At 54.3% G+C, this 22,717-nt stretch overlaps 1 protein-coding gene across 1 annotated transcript in view; it reads right to left on the bottom strand.

Moving 5' to 3' along the window:
• The window catches only part of GRIK3 (glutamate ionotropic receptor kainate type subunit 3), a 207,064-nt gene extending 192,202 nt beyond the window's left edge, over positions 1 to 14,862 (bottom strand). Inside the window, exon 1 of the mRNA XM_079777705.1 lies at positions 14,370 to 14,862. Coding sequence (XP_079633831.1) covers positions 14,370 to 14,484 — 115 coding nt within the window. The 5' untranslated portion in view covers positions 14,485 to 14,862. The remainder of the gene's footprint in view (positions 1 to 14,369) is intronic.
• Between the last annotated feature and the right edge of the window lie 7,855 nt (positions 14,863 to 22,717).

Genomic DNA, 22,717 nt, shown 5'->3' with positions numbered 1-22,717 from the left:
CTGGGTGGGTTTTAGCTTGCCTCTCCTCTCTGAGCCTCGGTACTGCTCCCCAGCACACAGGAGAATGAGGAAGATCCAGTGCAGGGCTCTGGTCTGAACTGTATGGACCTAAATGTTCAAGGAGCCACAGCTATCATGGCAGGTCAGCTTCTTGGACCTACGTGAGGCCAGCAGGGATGGAACACTGCTCCGTGCCCCCGCGCCCCCCTCCCCCAATCCCCTGCTCTGCATGCTCTGCAGTACACAGAGTGGACACTCAAAAATGTTCAGTGAAGCAATGAGTCAGCCCAGAGTCCACGTGAAGAAGACAGGAAACAAACAATTACAAACAGCATAAAAATAGCCACATTTCCAAAGCAGATTTCTCTGATTCTGGGAATCCAAGCAGGAGCAGCAAAAACCCCAGTCCCGCCCTGACTAGTTTGGCTCAGCGGATGGAGCGTCGGCCTGCGGACTGAAAGGTCCTGGGTTCGATCCCGGTCAAGGGCATGTGCCTTGGTTGCGGGCACATCCCCGGTGGGAGGTGTGCAGGAGGCAGCTGATCGATGTTTCTCTCTCATCGATGTTTCTAACTCTCTATCCCTCTCCCTTCTTCTCTGTAAAAAATCAATAAAATACATTTTTTAAAAAACAACAACAACAACAAAAAACACCCAGTCTCCTCTTACTGAGCTGGATCCAGTCAGGGCCCCTGGAGTACCCTACTTTGCAGGCCCCCCTTCCTCGCTGCCCATTTCAGATCGTTCCAGCTGCTGCATGACTTCAAGGTGCCATCTTGCCTCCTAAATCCCTGGAGCCCATTCACCTAAACCTTACTCCTTGTTCAGAGGCAAAAGCCTCTGACTCTTATCCTTCCAAGACTCTTAGCCTCCTGTGCCCTTTGGCTTCTAGTCCAGGAGTTCTAGCCAACTCTCAGGCCCCAGTGGTGGACAGAAGCTCCCCTCTTCTCTGAGGCATGCTGAGGTCACTTTCCTATGTGGGAGGGACCTTTGTCAACGCCCAGCCCAGTCACAAGGCTTCTCAGGCACGTGCAGGTGGCGGAGCACCTGGTACCGCTGGGTTCTCTGGGGAGCGCCACAAAGCTGTGACACGTTTAACTCCCAGGACCTGAACAAAAGTAATTTTATTTACTACTGGCAGGAAACAGTTCTATTACAGGTATGCAGGGCTCTGCAACTCAAAAAATAATGCCACACAAAACACTTTTAAGAAATCACATTTAGCAGGATAAAGACGGATAACACATGCCTACTTACCAAATGCAACGCGAGAGATGGTGCTGACAAGCTGAGCGAAGACTCTTGGTATCAGGTGTGATATTTGACAACGGAATATTCACTCGTTTTGTCATCTGCTACTGCTCCCTAGCAGACAAGCCATACGAGGCACAACAGGTTTAAGAACAATTTATTGGGGACGGGGGCGGGGGGAGGAGAGGGAGGGAGAAAATTCTATCCATTCGCTTTCTTTTTCTGTGAGACACTCAATTTGCACGGCCACAAATAACAGTTCTTACTAGCCCACTGTGTCTGCTAAACACCTCAGCCCGGTTTATGAACAGCAGAGTCCTAGAGGAATAGCATTTGGAAAAAGAATGCCTGTTTAGCAAGACCTTACAATAACCACATCACCCCTTACTGGAGAAGTCAGCGTGCAGGCGGTGCCTACTGGCTACCCCAGGGCCTGGCTGCTCTCCGTGGTGCTGAACTCAGAGGTGAGGGGTGAACCTTAATTTCCCTGCTTCTTGCCAAACCACACAGGGTGTATCATCATCTACGAGCTTTTATAAACACGTGTGAATCTGATTTGTACTTCTCCCTCAACATGGAAAAAAGATTTTATAAGTCTTTTTTGCCACAGTGGAAAGATCTAGTCTCCTTATCTTTCTTAAGGCTGAAAATTTAAAACCTATAATGTGTGTGTGTGTGTGTGTGTGTGTGTGTGTGTGTGTGTGTGTGTAGGGGGTGTAGCAGGGAAGTGGATGGAATTTTCCTAATAGACTGAGGGTTACAGACCCATGTTTTCATATTATTTTCCTCATGGCTCATGGGGTGTGGACTCCAGTCATTCCCCCCCTTCAGTTCTCTGTATCCCAATCTGTGATAGAAAAGAGTGGGGACAGGGAATGCACTCCTGTAGGCCAATATTTGGGGTGCCTCCACTTACGTTCCCCATGGGCTCAGAGACTGTCCAACAGGATGGCCTTGCCTGGCCTCCTCCAACACAGAAAGACTTTCTGGATCCAGAGAAAGACACAGGCTCAGCCTCTCTTGCAAGAAGCTGGGGATGCTATTTCTGCTCAACTCTCCCCAGCCCTCGGTCCCCATGGACCAGCCATAATTCAGCTAAACCTGCGAGTTCACCCATATTTTATTTACTGATTCGATGTTACGAGACAAGTAAAATAGACGGCTGTCACCTCTATTAAACTGAGCAGGAAAAATGGCCATGTAGGCAACAGGCTCTTTCTGCTCATAATGTGTCATCTGTTTCCTTGGGGAGGGAAGCAAGAAAGGGGAGGGCCTGGCCTCAGGGGTGGTCCCGGTCCTGTCATATTCAGGAGGCTGCACTGCAAACCTGTACTGTCCTCACTCGGTGCACAGATGAGCCCAGTCAGTCAAGAATTGGGGCCATCACTTAAGTCCTCAGTTTCCCTATTGATCCAAAAGAAAGTCCCTGTATTCACTCCCCAGGCTTGGGGTAAAGAATGGCTGTTGAGCCCCAATTTTGGAAGCCGGTGCTACAGAAACAAAACTCCAATTGGCTGCCTCTTACAAGTACACAGACACATACATGTGCACACATTCACACTCCCCAGAACCCAGGGTGGATGGTGGATATGTTCCTGGTGTTAAACAGCCCAGGCTGACTGTCTATACAGCCTGAAGCTCCAGGTTAAGTGACAACCTTGCTTTCCATAAAGCTGTCATGTAGTCCTGTTGTCTACACATCCTATCGGGATCCAGTGATATGGGGACGACAGGAAAAGAGGAGGCCTGTCCCATGCCTGGTGGCAGCTCAGTGATACAGCTACAGCCCTGCCAGGCAGCTGTCCTGAGTGACCAGCCTATTAAGGAACAGCAGATGTTCCCTTCCGTGGTTCAGCTCCCAGAGTGAGCAGCAGAGATGCTGAGAGGAGAGTTGGGAGGAGGGAGGGCTGAGGCCAAAAAAGGCAGGTAGAGCATGGTCTTCTCTTCTGTCTTTTGTTGAAGTAGACAACTCGTGTCTCTCTCAATAGGAGCAGCATGAGATGAACCAGACAACAGATATGAAGACCAAGCCTAGGCCAAGCCTGAGAAAGAAGAGCCCACTGCCCTGTATTCTCCAGCTATCCCCAACAGTCTACATGAAAAAGGTCTTAGCTGAGCTGATGTAGCGGAAGAACACATGGACATTATTAGAACACAGACTTCATCCAAGATGCTAACAATGTCTTCCATGAAATCCTGTTGACAACGTGGAAAATGTGTTGAGCTGAATGACAGGGTAGTTAGATTGTCTTACATTCAAATGACTGTATTCATCAATGCATTCATTTATTCAACAAATAGTCATTAATCACCTACAATGTGCCACTCGTAGCGTTAAATGCATTGGACAAGTCAGCTTTGGCCCATGCATGTACAGGTAACCAAGAATTACAGCATAGTAAGTGCTATGACAAGGAAGTTCAGGGCACTGTGGGATCCACAGAAAGAAGTGGGAGTCAAGAAAGGCTTCTTGGAGGGAAAGACGTGTTTGCTGAGACCTGAGAGATAACTAGAAGTTGGCACAGAGTAGGAGGGAAGGCACAATGCTTCCTGGGGTCTTGGATGTTCAGTACAGTGGAGCTGAGAAGTTGTGTGAGCCTGGAGGTGCCAACCAGGGCAGGTCATAAAGGGCCTGAGAACATGAGGAAGCCAATGGGATTTCAAAGCTGGTTAAAGTGTAAGGCAGTCATGGATCCAAGACCACTGAATAAAGCCAACAGACTCTGACACTGGTCATGTCCTGACTAACGTATTGATGGCAGACACAGCTGAAGTGAGAGGGGGTGTTCATCCCAGGCTCAGATGGCACAGAGCATACCAGACAACAGAAAGGGAGCCACAGAAGCATCACTGCCCAGAGCAGTGGCTCCCAACCCCAACCATACTGCAGGCCAATAACCACCCGACCTCTTTACAGTAGACCCTCGGAGGGAGGTCAGGGAGGAAGAAGACGGTGAAAGTCATGCCTCCCTCCTGAGGATGGAGGGAAGGGAACAGGCTTTGGTGCTCCAGAAACAAAAAGAAGAATAACCACCCAAGGGTTCAATAATAGGATTTACTAGGGATAAATGACAGGTCCTGCCTTTAGGCTCAAAAGATCAACTGCCAAAGAGAGGATGAGAGGAGTTATAGATCAGCAGCGATGCCTGTGGAAAAGACCTCGTGATCTCATGGGATCACCAGCTCAGTGTAAATCAACAGAGTGAAACGGCTGCTGACAGGCTAAAATAATCTGGGGTTGTATAACTAGATCTGAGGAGGTGATGAGCTTACTGGTTTCAATACACAAGCAGTACTATGATTAGCTCTCAACACCACGCCGGAAGAATTAGGCATCTGTAATCCAGAGAAACGCCTTTACATTTCTGTAGGACTTCATTGTGGGACAGAGAGCAAATTGGAACCAGAATCAGTGGGCAGGACAATCATAATTGTAAGAGTAATGGGTAACATTCAGTGAGCTCTTACATGGCTATGGTCTAAACTTTACATGCATGAACTAATTTAATCCTTACAAAAAACTTCTGTGGCAGGTTCTACCATTACTACTATTATTTTGCAAAATTAAATAATGTGCCCAAGATCACACAGGTGGGAAGGGATGGAGGCAGCTTTCAAACTCAGGCTGTTGGATCGCAGGACCGGTGAGCTTCTCCACAATGCCAGATTGCTAAAACGTACTGAGAGCTTCCTTTGTTCCAAGTATGTTAATTCTCACATGATCCCACAAGATCAAATCTATTATTATCCCCCTTTTGCGGATGAGAACATCTAGGTTTAAAGAAGTGAAGTGACTTACCCAAAGTGGCAGAGCCTGGAGGGAGAGAATCAGAGTTTAAAGTCCAAAGAACTTATATACATATATGCAGAACCCATGGACACAGACAAGAGTGTGGTGAAGGCCTGGGGTGGGGCAGGGACTGGGTAGAGAGGGTCAAAGAGGGGAAAAAGGGGGACATCTGTGATACTGTCAACAATAATATATATATATATATATATGTGTGTGTGTGTGTGTGTGTGTGTGTGTGTGTGTGTGTGTGCGCGCGCCGGCCCTGCCTGTCGCCTCCTGCAGAGGTGGCAGAGTGATTGGGGGGTGGGGCCGGCCGGCGAGCAGGCTACGCCAAGCTGGCCAAGGCAGGTGCCAGCGGGGGGCCCTCCCCTCGCATCCCCCCTATCGCCCTGCTAGTCGCCCCACAGATGGCCCTGATTGCCGGCCAGGCCTAAGGACCCTACCCATGCATGAATTTTGTGCACCAGGCCTCTAGCATATATATATGACCTTAAAGTCAGACAGATTTCAGAACCTACATTTTCAATGTCCAAGTTACTCTGCCTTCCCTGGAACTGCAGGGAGACAAGTTTGAGGGGGAAATTTGCAACAAAGATTGGAAGCGGCCAAAACATTTGCAATCAGGAACAGAGCAAGGTCAAAAGTGGCGAGCTTTCTTTTACAGGTGGTGTTCAATCAGAGATGAGACATGCACCTACTAAGGGTACTGCGACTTGGAACAGTGGTTCTCAAAGCGTAGTCCTCGGATGAACAGCATCAGCATTATCTATGAACCTGTTAAAATGCAAATTCTCAAGCCTTGGCCTGAACGCACTGAATCAGAAGCTGTGAGGGTGGGGCCCAGCAATCTGTATTTTACTGAACGCTCCAAGTGATTCTTCTGCATGCTAATGTTTGGGAATCAGAGGCCTGGAATGACCCCTGGGTTTCTTTTCAGCCTGGATTCTGTAATTCTTCACCAGAGCAGGGAAATGTGATGCCTGGAGCCCTGGGAAGTCCGCGGCTGCCTGCTCCTGCTTTTCCGCCCAATTGGGCAGGCTTTTCGGAATAGCATATTTCAGTTCTGCAAAGCAGATGCAGGAAGGCTTTGCAGAGGTCTCCCTTGTTCGCATCTTTAAAGAGCTCATCCCTGCAGTTGTTCTGAGAACTCTATAAACCCCCTTCCATCGGCAGCCGGTCTGCAGCAGCCCCTTTAATAGTGCAAGACTTTATTGTCTCCTATGGATTGGAACCCTCTGCACACAAACAAGAATCTTAGCTCCTTCTTGCTCCTCTTTTCCCCTCTGCCTTTCTTCACCACCATTCAGTATGGAACCAAAGGATTTGGAGTCGAGCAGCCACTCTCCCCTGCCCCTCCCAATCTCACTCCACCTCATTTTCTCCCATCTGAATGATCACTATGGGGACTCTCTCCTCCCTGGCTTTTGCTGCAGCTTCATTACCTGGTGTCTCCCAGCAGAGCCAGCAGTCTCATCCCCGGGGGCCCAGCCTCCAGCCACAGACCCTCTCTGGGCTGCACCTGCTGCCTGCCCAGCAAGCCAGATTGGACTCCCATCCAAGGACTGATGAGGCCTCCCTGGACCAATCCCTCAAGAGCATCCCATAACCAGAATCATCCAATCTCTAGATACATGCAAAATGCATTTCGGTGAAAATGCTGCAAATGTAGGGAAAAACCAGTACCCTGTGGTTGCAGGTGTGTGAGAAATAACAGGCCCAGGGGAGTCTGGGAGCTGACATCCAGGAAGGACACCTCGCCTGCTCCCTAGCATGGTGGATAACTGCCACAGGCTGCCAATTCCACTGCAGGCACATGGGTATGTGGGTAGTGGGCAAACACCGCATATTGAGCTGCATGGAGTATTGAGCATGAGGATTGGCATAAGGCAGAGGGTACATGAGAAGCAGACAGCCTCAGAGCTCACAGTCTGATGGTGGAGACATGGCCTCCACCCTTGGGGGATCCTCTTCTCCTAACATTTATTAAGCATTAGGCACTGTGCAAGGAGCTGTATATACTTTATCTCCTTAAATCCTCACACTAACCTGATGAAGATGGTACTATAAGATTCAACCATATGACATTTTTGTAGGTCGAAAACATCTGAATATAGATTAAACTAATATTAATAATTCTACCTTACAGAGGAAGAAATGGAAGCTCAGAGATAAAGTGACTTACCCAAGGTCGCACGGCAGGGCTATATTAGACTCACATTCAAAGTCCGGTCCACCACATTTCATCAAAGCCAAGTGCCAAGAAAGAAAACAATCTTGCAAGTAAACTCAGACATGACTTGTGAGACACACTGATTTTAAAGATGTGAAACTGTGTGTGTGTGTTCTTGTTAGAATCAATAAGACATATTATTTCATTCTGCCTCTTGGTAGTGATGAGGGAGAGGTGGCCTTAGGTCCCCTTGGGCAGCTCCATGGCATAACACACATGCACTAGAGAAAGCCCTAGACACCCACAAGCAAAACTATAACCAAGGTCGATAAGCATTAGTAAACAGGTCTAAAGGTCACAGGAAGCAAGGAGAGGGATGTGGGAAGGTGACCTTTGAGGAGAGGGAAGTGACAGGCTGGAGCAGGAGGCAGTGTGGACCCTGGAGGTAATCCCAAAGGGAAGACAGCAAGATACGGTGGGCAGGTGCTCTGGGCACGGCTGCTACAAAATGTGGCCAACGGGAGACCAAAGCAAACTCAGAATGGCCTGCTGTCCTCAACGCGCCCCCCCACCCCCCCGCCCAGCCCCCATCACCCTCAATCCAGTCTCCGCTCTCCCAATCACAACTCAATTAAGATGTTGTCTCTGGAGCACAAGAAAACATGGACTCCATGAGCAAACACAGGTGATGGTGGAGGCCAGTGGGGCACCTGCTCTCCCGTCCAGTTATGCAAATGCAAAGTTGCCACTTGAGAGCCTCCTGAAATCCTGTTCTTTAGCTGCCTCGCACACCTCACCCTAGTCCTGGCCCTGCGCATGTCAGACTCCTCAAACAACAAAAGGAGAAAAGCTGATCTTAGGAGAGTATTTACGCTTTTTTGAGAAGACATCACACCTATTTGACTCTGTGAGGCAGGCAGTATCATCCCCATTTTACAGATGAGGAAACTGAGGCCCTAGAATATAACATGATCTGTCTGACTGTGCCTGTCTCAAATCTGTCACCTCTGTAGGGGCTCTGAGCAGTGCAGCTTCCCCCACTTCTAAAACAGTTCAGTCCCTGGCAACCACCACTGTCCAGTCACTCCGTGTCCCCCGGGAAAATGAACATGGTGGGAAAGAAGGGTTAGGTCTTCCCGAAGGAGAAGGGTGGATTGGGAAGCTCTTGCACCCAGGTCCCCACACCCTACCCATACTGTCTGTAGGACAGCAATGCATGTTCCAGGGCCCAGTGTCAGTGGGCCTTACCCTGATATTGTCCCCCAAACTCGATTCCCAGCAAGGCAGGCTCTATTTAGAAGGTTGGGATGTGACTTTTGTTTACAAATAAAATGACCATAAGACCTATTATCCTGGAAAAGATGTTGAAGAGGAGAGGGGACAGGATTGGGGAGGGGCAAAGGAGGTCACAGAAGGAGTAGAGAATAAAAAGCTAATTCACCAGCTACGTTCTCTGGCCAGGTCACTAGCCGATGGGGAAGGAAGTGAGGGGAAGACACAGACATGAGGCCCTGGGGTTTCCTCAAGGCTCTGACTACGTCTTTGAGAACAACCTAATGGCTGCCAGGGGACATGCAAGGTGGAGTCCCCAGAGCAGAGGCATTCCTGGGGGGCGGGAGGGGGCGGGGAGGAGACTGGCCACACTCAAGGGAAAGTCCAAGCTTTATTTCAGGCTTGGATTAAAGTGCTGGGCAGAGTGCAGAAGGCTGAACAAGGTGGGGTGTAGTCACAATGAGAATGTGTGTTGGCCACAGGGGTGGGAAACACCACCCATACCTTTCCTCTCAAGGAAGCATATCTGCCACATGGCCCATCAGCAAGGGCAGTCTCCCTGGCACTGGTAGGGTTAATGTCACATAGCCCACAGCTATCCCCTACAGCCGGTGAAACAGCCCAGCCCCGCCCCACTCAGCACCCAGAACCATGGAGGTGGGGCATTGCACTCAGCTGCCTGTAAAAACCGTTGTTTTCTATCTCCCAACTACACAGGCAGCTAAAAGCACAGGATCTGGAGTCAGGCTGACAGGAGGGGAGTTCTCATCCTGCCTTATCCCTTACTGTCTGTGTGAGCTTGGACAAGTGACTTCGCCAGGTTTAGTTCTCTCATCTGCAAAATGGGAATAAATGCCTGCAGGGTGGTGAAGACTACATAAGCTGATGGGGGAAATGCAACAGCTACATTTATCGAACATGTACTAGTCACCCACATGACTAGTCATTGTGTGAAAAGCACTTAGCACAGTGCCCAGCAGTGGCTAAGTGCTCAAATAACTTGGGGCCAGTGTCCTGTTGTTGTTTTATTAATTTGTGCTCCAGACCAAGGTGGGTTCCCAGGCAGGAGACAGGGCCCAACCAGCCACCTGGGCACAGACACACTGCCCCCTGGTGCAACTGCTGGGGATCAGCACCTGGGAGAAGAGCTATTCAAGCCAACAAGCTCACACAAGGCCCCCATCTGCATCAGTCAGGCCCTGGGCCCACCCACCCAGCCAAAGCTCCAACCCCATCACACCAGCCTGGGGACGGCAAGCGGGGCCTGCTGGGTGCTGGCCCCAGAGGAAGAGCCCGGAGCCTGGAGCTGCAGTCCTCTCTGTTGCCAGGCAGGGCCTGGGAGCTCCGGGCTCCTCTCTGCTGCTGCCCAGCCAAGTGGAGCAGCGGCTTTCTGTTCCCTCTGCAGGGTCCTGAGCAAGCAAAGCGGGCCTCAGGCTAAAACCCTGGGAGGCAGAGGCAAGGGCAGCTGTCAGTTACAGGCTGGAGGAAGCTTGGCCTCCGTGGTTGAGCACAACCATATCTCCCCCTAAAAGAGCACCCCAAGCAGCTCTGCAGCCTCTTCTACATACAACCCTGCACCTCCCCAAGAGGAGAGGTTGTTCTAGTGCCCCGTGCTTCTCCTCCCAACCCCCAACCCCCCCCCCCCCAGCCCGGAGTTTCCTGGGGCAGGAACGCAGTGACTCAGTGAGGCCCACAGGCCCCACAAAGGATCCTAAAAGCAGCTCAGCAGCCTTGCTTTCCTGAAGGGGGAGGGACTAAGGAGTGGCCCCTGAGAAGTCCTTTCAAATTACACAGCAGGACTGACTTCTGAAATCAGCTGGTGTGCCCGAGGGAGGAGGATGCAAGTGACCTTGGGAGGGTCTAGTGAGGACTCGGTGCCTGGCTCACCCTGCATAAACCACCTTGAAAAACCCCAGATCATCCTGACGTCAAAAGACTATTTAGCGCAGCGCAAGGCAGAAATCAAGAAGAAATTAAACTCCAGCTTGAGAAGGAGGGATGCCTGGGCTGACTGGAGCAGCTGGGCTAGAAAGTGGAGGCAGAAATTCCTCAAGTTAATGCGTCCTAAGGCCCCTCCGGCCACGCCCAGGTCTTGTCTGAAGCTATTTACTTCCAGGGGGGAAACCCCTATTGATCTTCATTCAGCTCCTGTCTGCTCCTACAAGGCGGTGATTTCAGCGCATCACCAGTCACTGCGAGAGATTTCCCATTGTTTTACAGGCAGCAGCTCCCAAACTCAGGAGACAAACGTCCAGGACCATTTGCGTGAAATCATGGGAGGAGGTGCAGATGGAGCTGGTTTGGGAACTCTGGGGGAGGGGACCTCACTCCCCTGGGACAGACTGCAGGTGCCTGCTGGGCCCCCCAACCGAGGATCAGGGGGCCTCATAGCTCCAATCTACTTCGCCTGTAGATGCTCGGAGAGTCGGGAGCTGAGCCAGCCCTTCCCTCCACCCCTGCCCCCCCCCCCCCCCCCACACACACACACAAACACGCACGCACACCTGCTTTATGTCTCTGCAGTCATTTGGCTCTGAACCTCACCCCTGGCTGGCTAGAGATCAGCACCATCCATTCAAGCTCCCCAGCTGCTGCCACCACTGTCTGATTCCCTTTTCAAATTCCAGGCTGGCCCTCGATCCTACAGTATGTATGTAACATGAAGGAGCCTCATGACACACGACGAATCTAAGCAACAGATCTACCATGGTGCTGACATCCCCGCCAGCCTGCACTAAAGGGAACCTGGAAGCCACGGAAGAGCCCGAACCATCACGGCCAACCCAACAGTTTACAGCTGGGGAAACGGGCTCAGGGTTGGGGGAGAGTACAATGTGAACCAAGTGGCCCAGAAAACTGGCGGAAGATACAGCAAAAAACCCAGGGCTCCTGGCTCCCAGGCCAGCGCCCCTCCACTTCAGGTTCTGAGTCATGTAACCAGGAAATCCAGGTCCCCACATGAGGTCACTGAGCCCTTTTGGCTGCGAAGACCCATGCATTCAACTGCTTTCCATGAGTTAAGACCAGCATCCATCTGAACAATAATAGCGATGATAATAACAATAACAAAATACTGAACAGTATGCCTTGAAAACCTTCAGTGAGCAGTACCTGATAATCACACGCAGAATACATCTTCCACATATTCATATAAAATAATCAATGATCATTTTTTCCACCCGCGGACTACAATCCAATTACTCTCTCTCCCTCACTCTCCTTTGTTACTTGCAAACCATCCAAGCAATCAATGCCTTGACCTCTCCCTCTGATAGACACAATTACAAAAAGACAGAGCAATGCAATTCATCTATTCAAGACGGATTGTTTGAACACTCTGTCACACTGCTGAGCTATCCATCTCCTTGTCTAAGAGGAAATTTCAGCCCCCAAAAGAGGCACAAAGAGAGGGGGCGGTACACTGCTCCCCAGCCCACAGAGCCCTTTGCACACCTGCAGGAGACCCTCTCCCTGGCCAGTGCGCGCCACGCCTGCCTGCCTGCCTGCCTGCCTGCCTGCTGGAGAAGGATTCGGCTCCAAGCGGCTCAGGCACCCGTCTCGGGAACCACAGCACACAGCACACTTCGGAGCCCAATTTCTGGGACCTCAATTCCTGCGGCTCCAGCCAGAGCCTTGAGATCACAGGGGTGGGGAGGGAGGAGAAAAGGGAGATGGCACGGGGCCCAGCCAGGGCGGTATGTTTGGGTTTCAGCAAGAGAATCTTTCCCTTTCTGTGCTGTGTCCACTGTAGTTCCCTGACGCCAGCTGAGGCGTGAGCCTGGGCTCAGTAGGATGGAGGTTCAACTCCCCAGGAAGCTCCAGAGAAGCCCCCTGGCCCCAGAGCCTTCCCATCCTCCGTCCAAGCTGGCCCGGCTCTGGTGGTCACATTTGGCATCCGCACAGCACCCCAGTCCTCGAGCTGAAAATCAAATGGGGCCAGACTCGCTGATATAAATGGCCTGGGCCGACACGCTAATTAATCCTGGGGCTTAATACGAAGAAGATTAGAAGAGAAGAGGGCTTTGCCGTCCTTAATTGCATTATTACACGCTGAACCCAAGAAAGGGCAGGCGGGCTTGAGGCTTCCCCTCAGGGCCCTGAGGAGTCCCCTGGTGCAAGTCAATTTCACAGTGGGAGGTGCAGGTGAGGGTACATCATCCTGCCCCCCCTTTGGCTGGTTCCTCTGGGGCTGGCCTCCCCTGCTCCTGTCTTCTGGGCCCCCCCCCCCCCCCCAAAGACCTCCATCCCTAAGGCTGGGCTGGGAGCATGCCCATCCCATCCCTGCAGAGGAAAGAGGATCCTGCAATGCGTGAGCTGAGCACTTAGCACCTTTCCTCCCCCCTTTTCTCCCGAGAGCACCCTACCATGCAGGCCCCCCAAAAAACAGAGGAAAGGAAGCAGGGAATAAAGAAAGGGCTGGCCCACTACCAAGGGGCTGCATGCCCCTAGAATGGTGACCAGACTGGGCACTGGGGCAGAGACAGAAGATATTTTTGGCTTGCCAGCAACACCCTGGACTGCAAAGGGTTTAAGCCTGACGGTGAGGGCTGTCCCCAGAGCAGTCACTGGACTCCTCTGCCTTCCCGCGTGCACCTGCCGGGATCCTGGGCATGGAATGAAAGCCCCAGCCAGGGCAGTGCGTCTACCACCATCCAGACAGCGAGTTCCATAGGGTCTGGGATCCGGGAGAGAGCGAAGGAGGAGACAGATTCCCACGATCTGACCGCCTCCTGGGAAAATCCTCAAGTACGGAAACCAAACCCCACATTGGTTCCCTGCACGCTCTGGCAACCCAGGGGCCGCACCTGGAGCAGAGCCACAGGGGAGGAAGGTAGCTCCGGCCCAGCAAAGCTCTGCCCGCCTCGTGCCAGACACTGGTGGTGGCGCCTCGCGAACCCAGGCGGCCCAGGTCTCCGGCCTGGCGGCGGGTGCAGGGCCTTCGTGATGGAGGCTCCCGCGTGGCCAGGCCCGGCCCAGCCCTGGGACAAGCAGCCCCCCAACCTCCCAACCCCCCGACCCCCACCCCGCACAGCCCAGAGCAATGCCTTCAGGGTGCTGGGGCGGCCACAACAAAGTTAAAGCCTGAGTGAGAATCTCCGGCGAGGAGAGATGCAGAGACGCAGGAGCCCCTGAAAGCTGCGCGCAGCCCCGCCAGCAGCCGCCAGCTGCGGAGGGATTTCCGCTAACTTTAAAAACCACTCGCGTCCCTCTCCTCGCCTTCCCTCTCTTCGCGTTGGGCAGGCTCGATTGCTCCCTTCCCCCACCTGCGCTGCCCCAGGCCCGAGAGGCCTCCGCCGCGAGGGGCGGCCGGAGCGAACAACACGGCTGCCGCTCCCCTGCCCCACGCCATGGGGCTGAATGCGGGCCACCGACGCGAAGGGCGGCCACCGGGCGAGGAGCTGGCTGCCCCGCATGCGAAGCTGTACCCTGCGTACCCGCAGCGGCCGCTAGAGCCATGCCCTAGGCAGGGACGAGGGGCCCAGGGGCAGCGAGGAGGGAAGAGAAGTTGGCGCCTTCCCCGGGGCTCCCGCTCCGCAGAGAAGCGGGTCCCAGAACTCGGTCTGCAGCCGGTCGTGCTGGCAGGCGCCGGGAACTGCGCCCGCTACTCGGGTTGGGGCTGGAACGCTTCGCTACACTCTGCGAGGTCTGGCCTCCCAGGAGCGCGCCAAGGGCCCCTCGCCCCCCGCGGCCCGGCTGCCTCCTTCCCAATAAGTAAGGCCTGTGACCCCGGCTTTGGAACTTTGTCCTCACCGGAAAGAGCTCCAGGTGGTCACCCGGCCCTGACCGCCAGGAAAGGTTGAAAAAAATCCTTTGGGGTCGTGTCCAGAGGCCCCCATTCCCGCCCCCGCCCGGCGCACGGAGACCCCCGGCTCTGGGGAGCGCTTACCGATCCGGATGACGTGGGGCATCCCGCGCGAGTCCGGGATCCAAAAGGCGCACACGAGGAGCCCGGCCCAGTATTCCCAAACCAGTCTCCGGAGGCGCCGCCAGGGAGCGGTCATCGTTGGGCGCCGCCGAGCGTGCCCGGGGCGCGGCCGTGGCGGGCTCCCTGGGGCGGCAGCTCTAGGCGCGGGCGCGCTGCAGCCCCCGAGGCGCCGCCTGGCCCAGCTGCCCGGCTCCCGAGCGCCGAAGCGAGTAGGGGGCGCCCCGCAGCGCCGCGCACATCTTACTGGGGGGCCGCCCCACCGGCGCCTGCCCCGCCCGGCTGCCGCCCACGGGCCGCCCGCTAGCGAGGCTCCTGTGCTCCGCCCGAGCTCCGCTCGGACTCGGCTCCTGCTCGCGTCGGTTCGGCTCTCCCGCGCGGGCTCCCACCTGCCCGGGCTGCCGGGCGCTGGCGGGCGGGCTGCACGCGTCTCGGCCGCTCCTCCTCCAGCCGCCGCCGATGCTATCGCCCCGGCTCTCACAAAGCCCCGGAGTGGAGTTGCACGCGCGCACACACTCCCTCCCAGCCCCCTCCCCGCGCCCTGCTTCCCGCCTCCCGCGCCGCCTGCGCTCCCTCCGCGCACTCCCTCGCGCACACACACTTCACACTCACACCAGCCAAGGCCACACTCGCGCGCTCACACCTGCGCAGGGGGCGGGGAAGGGGATCCTGGACGCGGTTTGGGGGGGGACGCCCCGAAAACGAGGACTCTCCTCAATCCCCAGACGTCCCCACCCGCCCTGCCGCTCCTAGTCCCTTCAACTGCGAGGGCACGGAGCCCGGGAGCCGGGCGTGGAGCGGGAGAGCTGGCACCGGGAGCTGGGAGACGGCGGCAGCCCAGCGGCCCGACCTGCCAGACCTGCCGGAGGAGACGCGCCCGCCGGGAGCAGAGGGACCTTGAGCCCGCCGTCGGCGGAGTCTCGCCGTCCAGCTAGCACGCTGCTGGGGCTGGCTGGACGGCGGCGGCCGGAGGCTGACCAGGAACGGGTTTCCCTCCCTAATCCCAGGCCTTATGGAATCAGAGTTGGGGCTGGGGCTGGGGGTGACAGAATTCAAAGCGAATTGCCCAAGCTGGGCTTACGGAGCTGCCGGCTGGCAGGGGCGTGAGAGCCCAGACCCGACCCTCTGCTGTGGAAGGCAGGACTGCACCGCGCTCTGCTAGGACAGGGGCTTCGGAGGAAGAAGGCTAAATCCTTACAATCAGAGGGGCAGCTAAGATGCACCCTGGTGCTCCCCATCCCTCCCTTCCAGCAAGGCAGGGGGGCTGGCACCCCCTCCCCCATTCCTCCTGAGAAAGGATAAAGAGAAACTGTAATTTCCCGTGGGATGGAGGAGGACCCGTGTGGGAGCAAGCTGGGAAGGGTTAAAAAAAAAACCACCTTGTTTATTAACAATAATAAATTTTTTTTCAAGTGGCACTGGGTGTCAAGGGAAGGGAAGGGCTGTGGAGCGAGTCTGGAGCAGGAGGCTGGAATTACGCAGTTAGGCGAGTTTAATGACCTTTTTGACAGAGACAAAGCGGTGCCGATACAGTAGATAAATAAACGGGTCTGTCACAGGCAGCGGCTAGGCTGTGTGTGAATTTATTTTTCTCATTTAAATAATTTGATCCATTCCATCATTCCCAATCTCTCCCATTTGCCAGCTGTCTGGTAGGAGCATGGCCCCCAACATCTGAAAAGCAAATCTTTAATTTTCTTACAAATAGGCTATGAGTGGAGCTCTATCTGGCCTATTAATTTCCCTGTCTTTTCTTTCCCTCCCTGACTGGGCATAGGGGACCAGGGCATTGTGTGGGGACGTGAATAGTGCAGAGTGGCCAATCCTGCCAATTAAGAGGGGCCTCCCCCACCCCCCACCCCCACCTGAGGTGGCTGTGAGAGGAGGAGGAGGAGAGATTCCCAGGGCTCTCCTCTTAAGAAGAGAAAGGTGTGCTGGTCTTCAGGCCACCCTCAAAGATCCGCCTGCAAAGAGGGGGGGAGGGGGGTACCTGTGGTCTGGCTTTACCAGACTTGGGCCTTCCTCACCCTTGAGCAGGAACGGCTGGGTTCCCAAGCAGCCACTGGAAAATGTTCCCCAAGAGACCAGAGGGAAGGACACGCAGACCAGAGCCAGAGAAGCAGCAGCTGCCACCTCTTGATAGAGAGGAACTGCCCGCAGTGGGCACCAGCAGGCAGAAGCGCAGGAGAGGAGCAGAAGGCCTGCCCTCCAGGGGGAAGCTGGAGGAGCCTCTGGAGCGCGCCAGGACTCAAGATTGGGCATCTCACCTCCATCACCTACCAGCCTCCACAGCTGGTTTAGTTGCTCCAAGGAACCCGGAAGTCCAGGCTGTTCTCTAAAGAAGAACATCCCAGTGCCCCGAGGGGGGGTGGAAAGGGGATGGGCAGCACCTGAACTCCAGGCCTAAAAGGGCTAAATCACCAGCAGTGCTCAAGGACGGTTAGGGCACGGGGGAGGAGGGGAGCCTGGATGCTAGTTCTGTTTGGGTTGTCCTGCAGGCAGTCTCTTGCCATAGGAGGGGCAGGGTGCAGGGAACAATGGCCTGGCTGAGATACTGAAGAAGCCGAGGGTAGAGGTGTGACTCCTGGGAGGGAACAGATCTGCAACCCAGACAGAAACCCTGGGAAAGGCCCGTGGGAGGGAGAGATGAATGTGGGAGCAGGAGGAAGAGAAACAGCCTCCAAGAAAGCAGCAGGAGAGTGGTACTAGAGAAGTGAATGGATAAAGGTGGGGGGGGGAGGGGGGCGGGACTGAGGCCCTGTCACCTTGGGCCCCTCACCACCCCCAGGGAAGCAGCATGGGCTGGGCCTTGCCCTTTTGCATTTCAGAGTGGGCAGGAGTTTGCCTGCACTGCGAGGAAGGAGGCTCTCCTCTGCTTCCATGGGAAACAGCCTCCAGCTGCAGGGGCTGTGGGTTCAGTCGCTGGGCCTGGCAGCCAGCGGGAGCCTGGGGCCAGAGGGAAGCGGGCTGCCCCCAGCCCAGGACTGGGCCTTCTTCTGGACCTAGCTGCAAGCCTTTTTGTAACACAGAGGTCTCCCCAGACTGACAGCAGCCTGCTCATCCCAGTGTGGTGGAGGGTGGGAAGCTTTATAGCAAAAACAACAGCAATGATGATGACCACCAGTATTTATTACATGTTTCCTATGTTCTGGATGACATACTCACTCAACGCACCTTGCTTGCATCACTTCATCTAACCCTCTCCACAACTGGCTGTGATAGGATCTGTGTGCTGTTTGCATTTTACAGATGAAGACTCTGAGCCTCAGATAGATATGAGGTCCAAAGTCACACAGCTAGTACAGTATATGACCTTCCCTTCCTTCCTCCCTTCCTCCCTCCCTCCCTCCCTCCCTCCCTCCCTCCCTCCCTTTTCTTTCCTTCCTTCCTTCCTTCCTTCCTTCCTTCCTTCCTTCCTTCCTTCCTTCCTTCCTTCCTTCCTTCCTCTAATATTGATTGACCATCACTACCAAGCGCTGCGGTGAGGAGCCAGTATATACATGCAGGCCTATCTGCCTCCTAAGTTTGCAGGCTTGACCCCTATCCTGCATAGGCTGAGCCGGGGACAGGCTCTCAAAGAAGATCCTGTCACCAGTCCCCTCTGCTGGAGGCCCACTGGGGCATCTGGCTGCTTGTAGAAAGGCTAAAGTAGAATAGGATTTGGGCCCTTTACTGGAGCAAACTGGGGAGCTCCATAGTCCCCGGAAACCTGCAGCCCTCTCTCCCTGTCTCGTGCGCCTGTCCAGGCTGTCCTGCCACCAGCAGGCACCAGAACTGGCACAATCTCAAGCTGCATCTCTGGGGACTGGGAGCCACCAATCCTGGCTTTTCAAATTGTTGGTAAACAAGTCTACCCACCAGCCAAGCCTGGGCTTCTCGCTCCCCCAGGAGGCAGCCAGCACTGGATTTATGAGGCCTCCAAACCTCATTCAGACTAATGCAGCTTTTCATTCCCAAATAAAAGGGGCCGCTGTCTGAAAGGACAAGTACTCCTGCATTTCATTAACATCTCCAAAAAAAAAAACCCCACAAAAAAAAGCTGGCCCAAGTCGCTGCCAGCCAGATTCATGTCTCCCACCAGCTCACAGGTGGGGGTAAGGGGAGAAGAAACCTTAGGCTGTGGCCTCTCTGGGCCACTCCCCAACCCCCATCCCAATCCCCCCCGCCTCACCCTCAGCTTCTGTGGGGGCAGGGCAGGGTGGGGTGGGGAGTGTAGTGGTGGCCAAGCAGGCTCACTGGATGAGTCCCCCGTGTGCGTGTTTTGTTAGACTCATCCACTCCAGCTCTCAATCCCCCCACAATCACTGTGAGTGATGAGGCCCTGGGCTCGAGTTACCGAGATTCATGATCTCCGCTTCCCTGGGAAACCGAGGAGCACACTCGTGCGGTTAGCTGAGTGCAGATTCCTAGGACTTGAGTGCCCTCTGCCGAAGCCTGCCTACCTTCCTCTCCCTTCAGGCTGCCCGGTGGGCAGGCTGCTGGTGGTGGCTAGACGCTGAAGCCAGGGGTCTCCGGCCACTCCCCTGATGTTCCAGTAGCAGCCTGCACTGTCACAGCTGTGCCTTGGTGTGAATGGAGGGAGAGGTTACCTCGCACCCATCTCATCCTGGAGGGGGGCCAGGACTAGAAAGAGGCAGCTGCCAGCTGCCTGATCTTTGCTAACTGCCTGAGCAGGGAGGAAGAGGAGCCTCCCTCATACCTATTCTTAACAGCATTCTCTCCCCATCAAAGTTCGAGCCAACCGAAGGAGCCAGCCTTGGCCCGTCACAGGATACTGTGACCGGCCCCTGGGCCCAGGGACAGGGACATTTTTATCAGCCTGGGGCCTTTGTCCCTCATCCCTGTCCCAAGAAGGAAGAAGCAGGGCAGCAGCTGGCTGCCACTTGAGCAAGCCACAAGCCCAGTGAAGACTGCATCACCTTAGATTTTTGTCAACAGTCCAGCAAGTTCATTCCCACTGAAGTCAATTTCTGTGTTTATTGTTAGCTTAACTGGCTGCTGGGAGTTATTTCTCAGCAGTGAGGGAGACAGGTAGACAAGCCACCAGAGATACGTTACTTTACTGACATCTGCGTTTCAATAGTCCGGGTGCAGTTCTGGTGGCGGAGTAAATGATACATGGCAATCCTGTTTGTATCCATACATAATGGAACAGTCGCCGGTGGTCTGGGAGCCGGCAGGGTTTTGCTGCTGTAGGGGGAGGGGAAGACTGCCTGCAGAAAAACATCACCTCCCTCTGCCTGGCAGCAGGTCCCCTTTCCCCAGACCAGCAGTGGGGACCAGAGTCGCTTGTTCACTCGTTCAAGTCATTCAGTCATTCCCTGGTTAATGTATTCATGCAATCACTCATTCATTCACTCAGACATTTATTCCATCACATCCATTCATTCATTTCTTTCATAGGATCATCCATTCATTCATTTACTCAGTCCTTTGTCCATTTGTCTACTCATCCATTCATTCAGTTGTTCCCTAATTAAGTAATTTATCCAATCACCTAGGCATTCACTCTTTCATCCATTTATTCAATTGTTTGCATAATTATTGCTTACATTCCCTTACTTACTTGTTCATTCATTCATTCACTCACATTCACCCGCTTACTTTCATTTATCCATTCATTTACTTAGTCATCTACTCTTTCATTCAATCACTCAATTGTTCACTCTTTCATTCATATTTGTCCTTTACCTTATCACCCATTCGCTCAGTTACTCACTCACTCCTTCTGCCATTCATCCACTGCCTCCCCCCCGCCCCGCCCCGCCCCGCCCCAGACTGAGCAGACACCTGCCTGCTTCTCCTGTCCTCAGCCACTTTTTAGGCTGAGCCTCAGACACCATCCAACCTCCTGGTCCAGGCCAGGGTGCCCCTGTCAGCCACTCAGGTATCTTGGCTCCTTCAGAGCCCCCAGCTCTCATCTCCTCCACTTTATCACAAAATTCAGCAACCTTCAGGACTTAGCTAACATTCCTGGCCCTGGAGATGGTCTGGGCCTTTGACTTGCTAGCAAAAGCCAAAGTCCACTAAGACCCAGAGCCCAGGCCTGATGATGGGTGTAATTTAGAGCTGCCAGGCGATGCCACTACACTGAGCCAGGAGCCACAGTGACTTTCATTCACGTGATCTCTTTGTCCTCAGAACAACCCAGGGATGAAGAAATGGGCTCAGAGTCAAATAACTTGCCCCAAATAACTTTCTGGGGCTGGGGGTGGAGGGTGGGGTTGGTGGTGGCAGAAGCAGGCACGTACCTTTGTTCAGTGTGATAGGGAGAGAGCAGATAAATGAGCAAATGCATGGTGAGTGAGCAAGGGGGTGACTGCATGAATGAATTCATGAGAGAATGAGCAAATGAACAAACAAGTGAATAAATGAATGAATGGCCTGTGCCCAACAAATAAGTAGAAAAACCGAGCTTCCGGCCCAAGTTTCTGGACTCTGAGTCCAGTGCTCTCTCAGCTGCTTAACTAGGTTCCCCTCTGCCACACCCTGCCCTTGCAGGGTCTAGCAGGAGGCAGGGGTTGGAGCGGGAGGTGAGCCAAAACTAGAGCAGAAGTTGGCCAACGGTAGATTTTTCTGGAGAAGTGCCTCCCTCAGAGACTGCAATGAGCGGCTCTTGTCTGCACCTGTCCTCCCGCGGGCAGAAGGCTGCCACCATCCTCCTTAGAGAGAAAAACAGAGAGAGCCACGAAATGCAATCACTGAGTGATAAGAAAATAAACACGTGAACTTCTCCAAGTTTCCCAGACTTCCCTGCCCGAGGCCAGCTTAATTAAAGTTGATGCGGAATTTTAAAGTGGGAAAACAATTAGGGCAAGTGATAGAAAAGAAAACATTGTTTTGTTTTGTGTTTTGCTCCCTCTTAATTATGCCACAGACTGTCTCTCCCGTGGATCCTATCCCAAGTCCGCCCTCCGCCAAGATTCCGGCAGGTGGTACACTGTGTGAGCAGCGCAGGCACACCTGTGCCTCTCTGGCACGCAGGTACGGCGCTTCTCTGCCCGAAAGACAGGCAAGGCGGCAGGCAGCCAGGCTGGGAGTGGAGAAGAGCACGTGCCCTCAGCGCTCAGGAGGAGGACCTGGGGCGGGGGGGGGGGGGGGGCGGCGGGGGCACAGCAGGCTGTTGGGAAGGGATGCTTCCTCGCTGACCCAGCTCCAGAGGGGAGTAGAAGCTGGGGGCCCGACACCCCATGACCTGGTGTCTGATCAGGCCAGTCCCAGCCCCCGCCTCCTGGTTCAGCGGCTCCCTGGTGGTACAGCCCTATCCTGCCGTGCTCTGGGAGAGGAGACTTCACTCCAGCAACTGCCAAATGAAGTCCTGGTGTCTGTGCCCAGAATGGGGCTGGGAGTGGTCAAATATCCAGCTGCAGCAGGTCCCAGAAATCAACTCCCCCGACACCCAAGCACTCAGAGTTCAAATGGGCCTTTGCTGCTCTCCCTCCTGATGCCTCGTCCATGGGCAGGGAAGACACAGAGGACCTGAGCACCCGCCTCTGAGAGCTGGTCAGTGGTGGGGCAGCCTGGGCAGCGAGCGGAGAGCTCCAGGCTCCTTGGGGGGAGGGGAAGAGGCAAATTCTGCCAGTGTCACCGAACGGAGCTGGGCAGGCCTGCATGAGAGGGCACCTGTCCCTGGTGCCAGGCCTTCCCACACTCGAGTGGAAACACTCGAGTACAGGAACATGCCTACATTACTGTGTGTGTGCATGCGTGCGCGCGCACACACACGTACACAGAACTTCTAGCATCCTATGACTAGTGAAAGTGTGAACTCTGGAGCCAGGCAGGCTGGCTTCACATCTGCCCTGTCTCTTAGCAGCCTACTACCCCGAGGCAATTTGCCTACCTTTCTTTTCCTGACTGTAAAATGGCAGTAATAATAGCATCTGGCCTGCAGGGTTGCAGTGAGGATTAAATAAATTAATACATGTAATGTGCATAGCATAGACCGAGCAAATGGTCAGGGAGTGTTGTACTTAGTGATTAACTCTCTTTGCTGCATGAACATATGGACTCCTGAACAGACCCTGAAGAAAACCCTCTCCTGTGAGCCTCTGGTAGGAAGGGCGATGCGTTTGCGCACACACACACACACACACACACACACACACTCACTGCCGGCCTTCCAGGGCCCACTGGGATGTGTGTGAATGGGCTGGGGAGGGGCTCAGAAGGAAATGATACATGTCAAGCCATCTCTCTAATCCCCCCACACCCAACACTACATGAAACGGGCTCACCGAAGTTGTAGGGTCACTGAGGGTGTGTATTGGGTGCGGGGGGGGGGGGGGGCGGTGCCTCTGTGCTCATGCAGT

The sequence above is a fragment of the Cnephaeus nilssonii genome, assembly GCF_951640355.1.
Source record: "Cnephaeus nilssonii genome assembly, chromosome: 7".
Lineage (NCBI taxonomy): Eukaryota > Metazoa > Chordata > Mammalia > Chiroptera > Vespertilionidae > Cnephaeus > Cnephaeus nilssonii.
The sequence above is the reverse complement of the archived record's forward strand: the minus strand, read 5'-3'. Positions and strand labels throughout refer to the sequence as shown.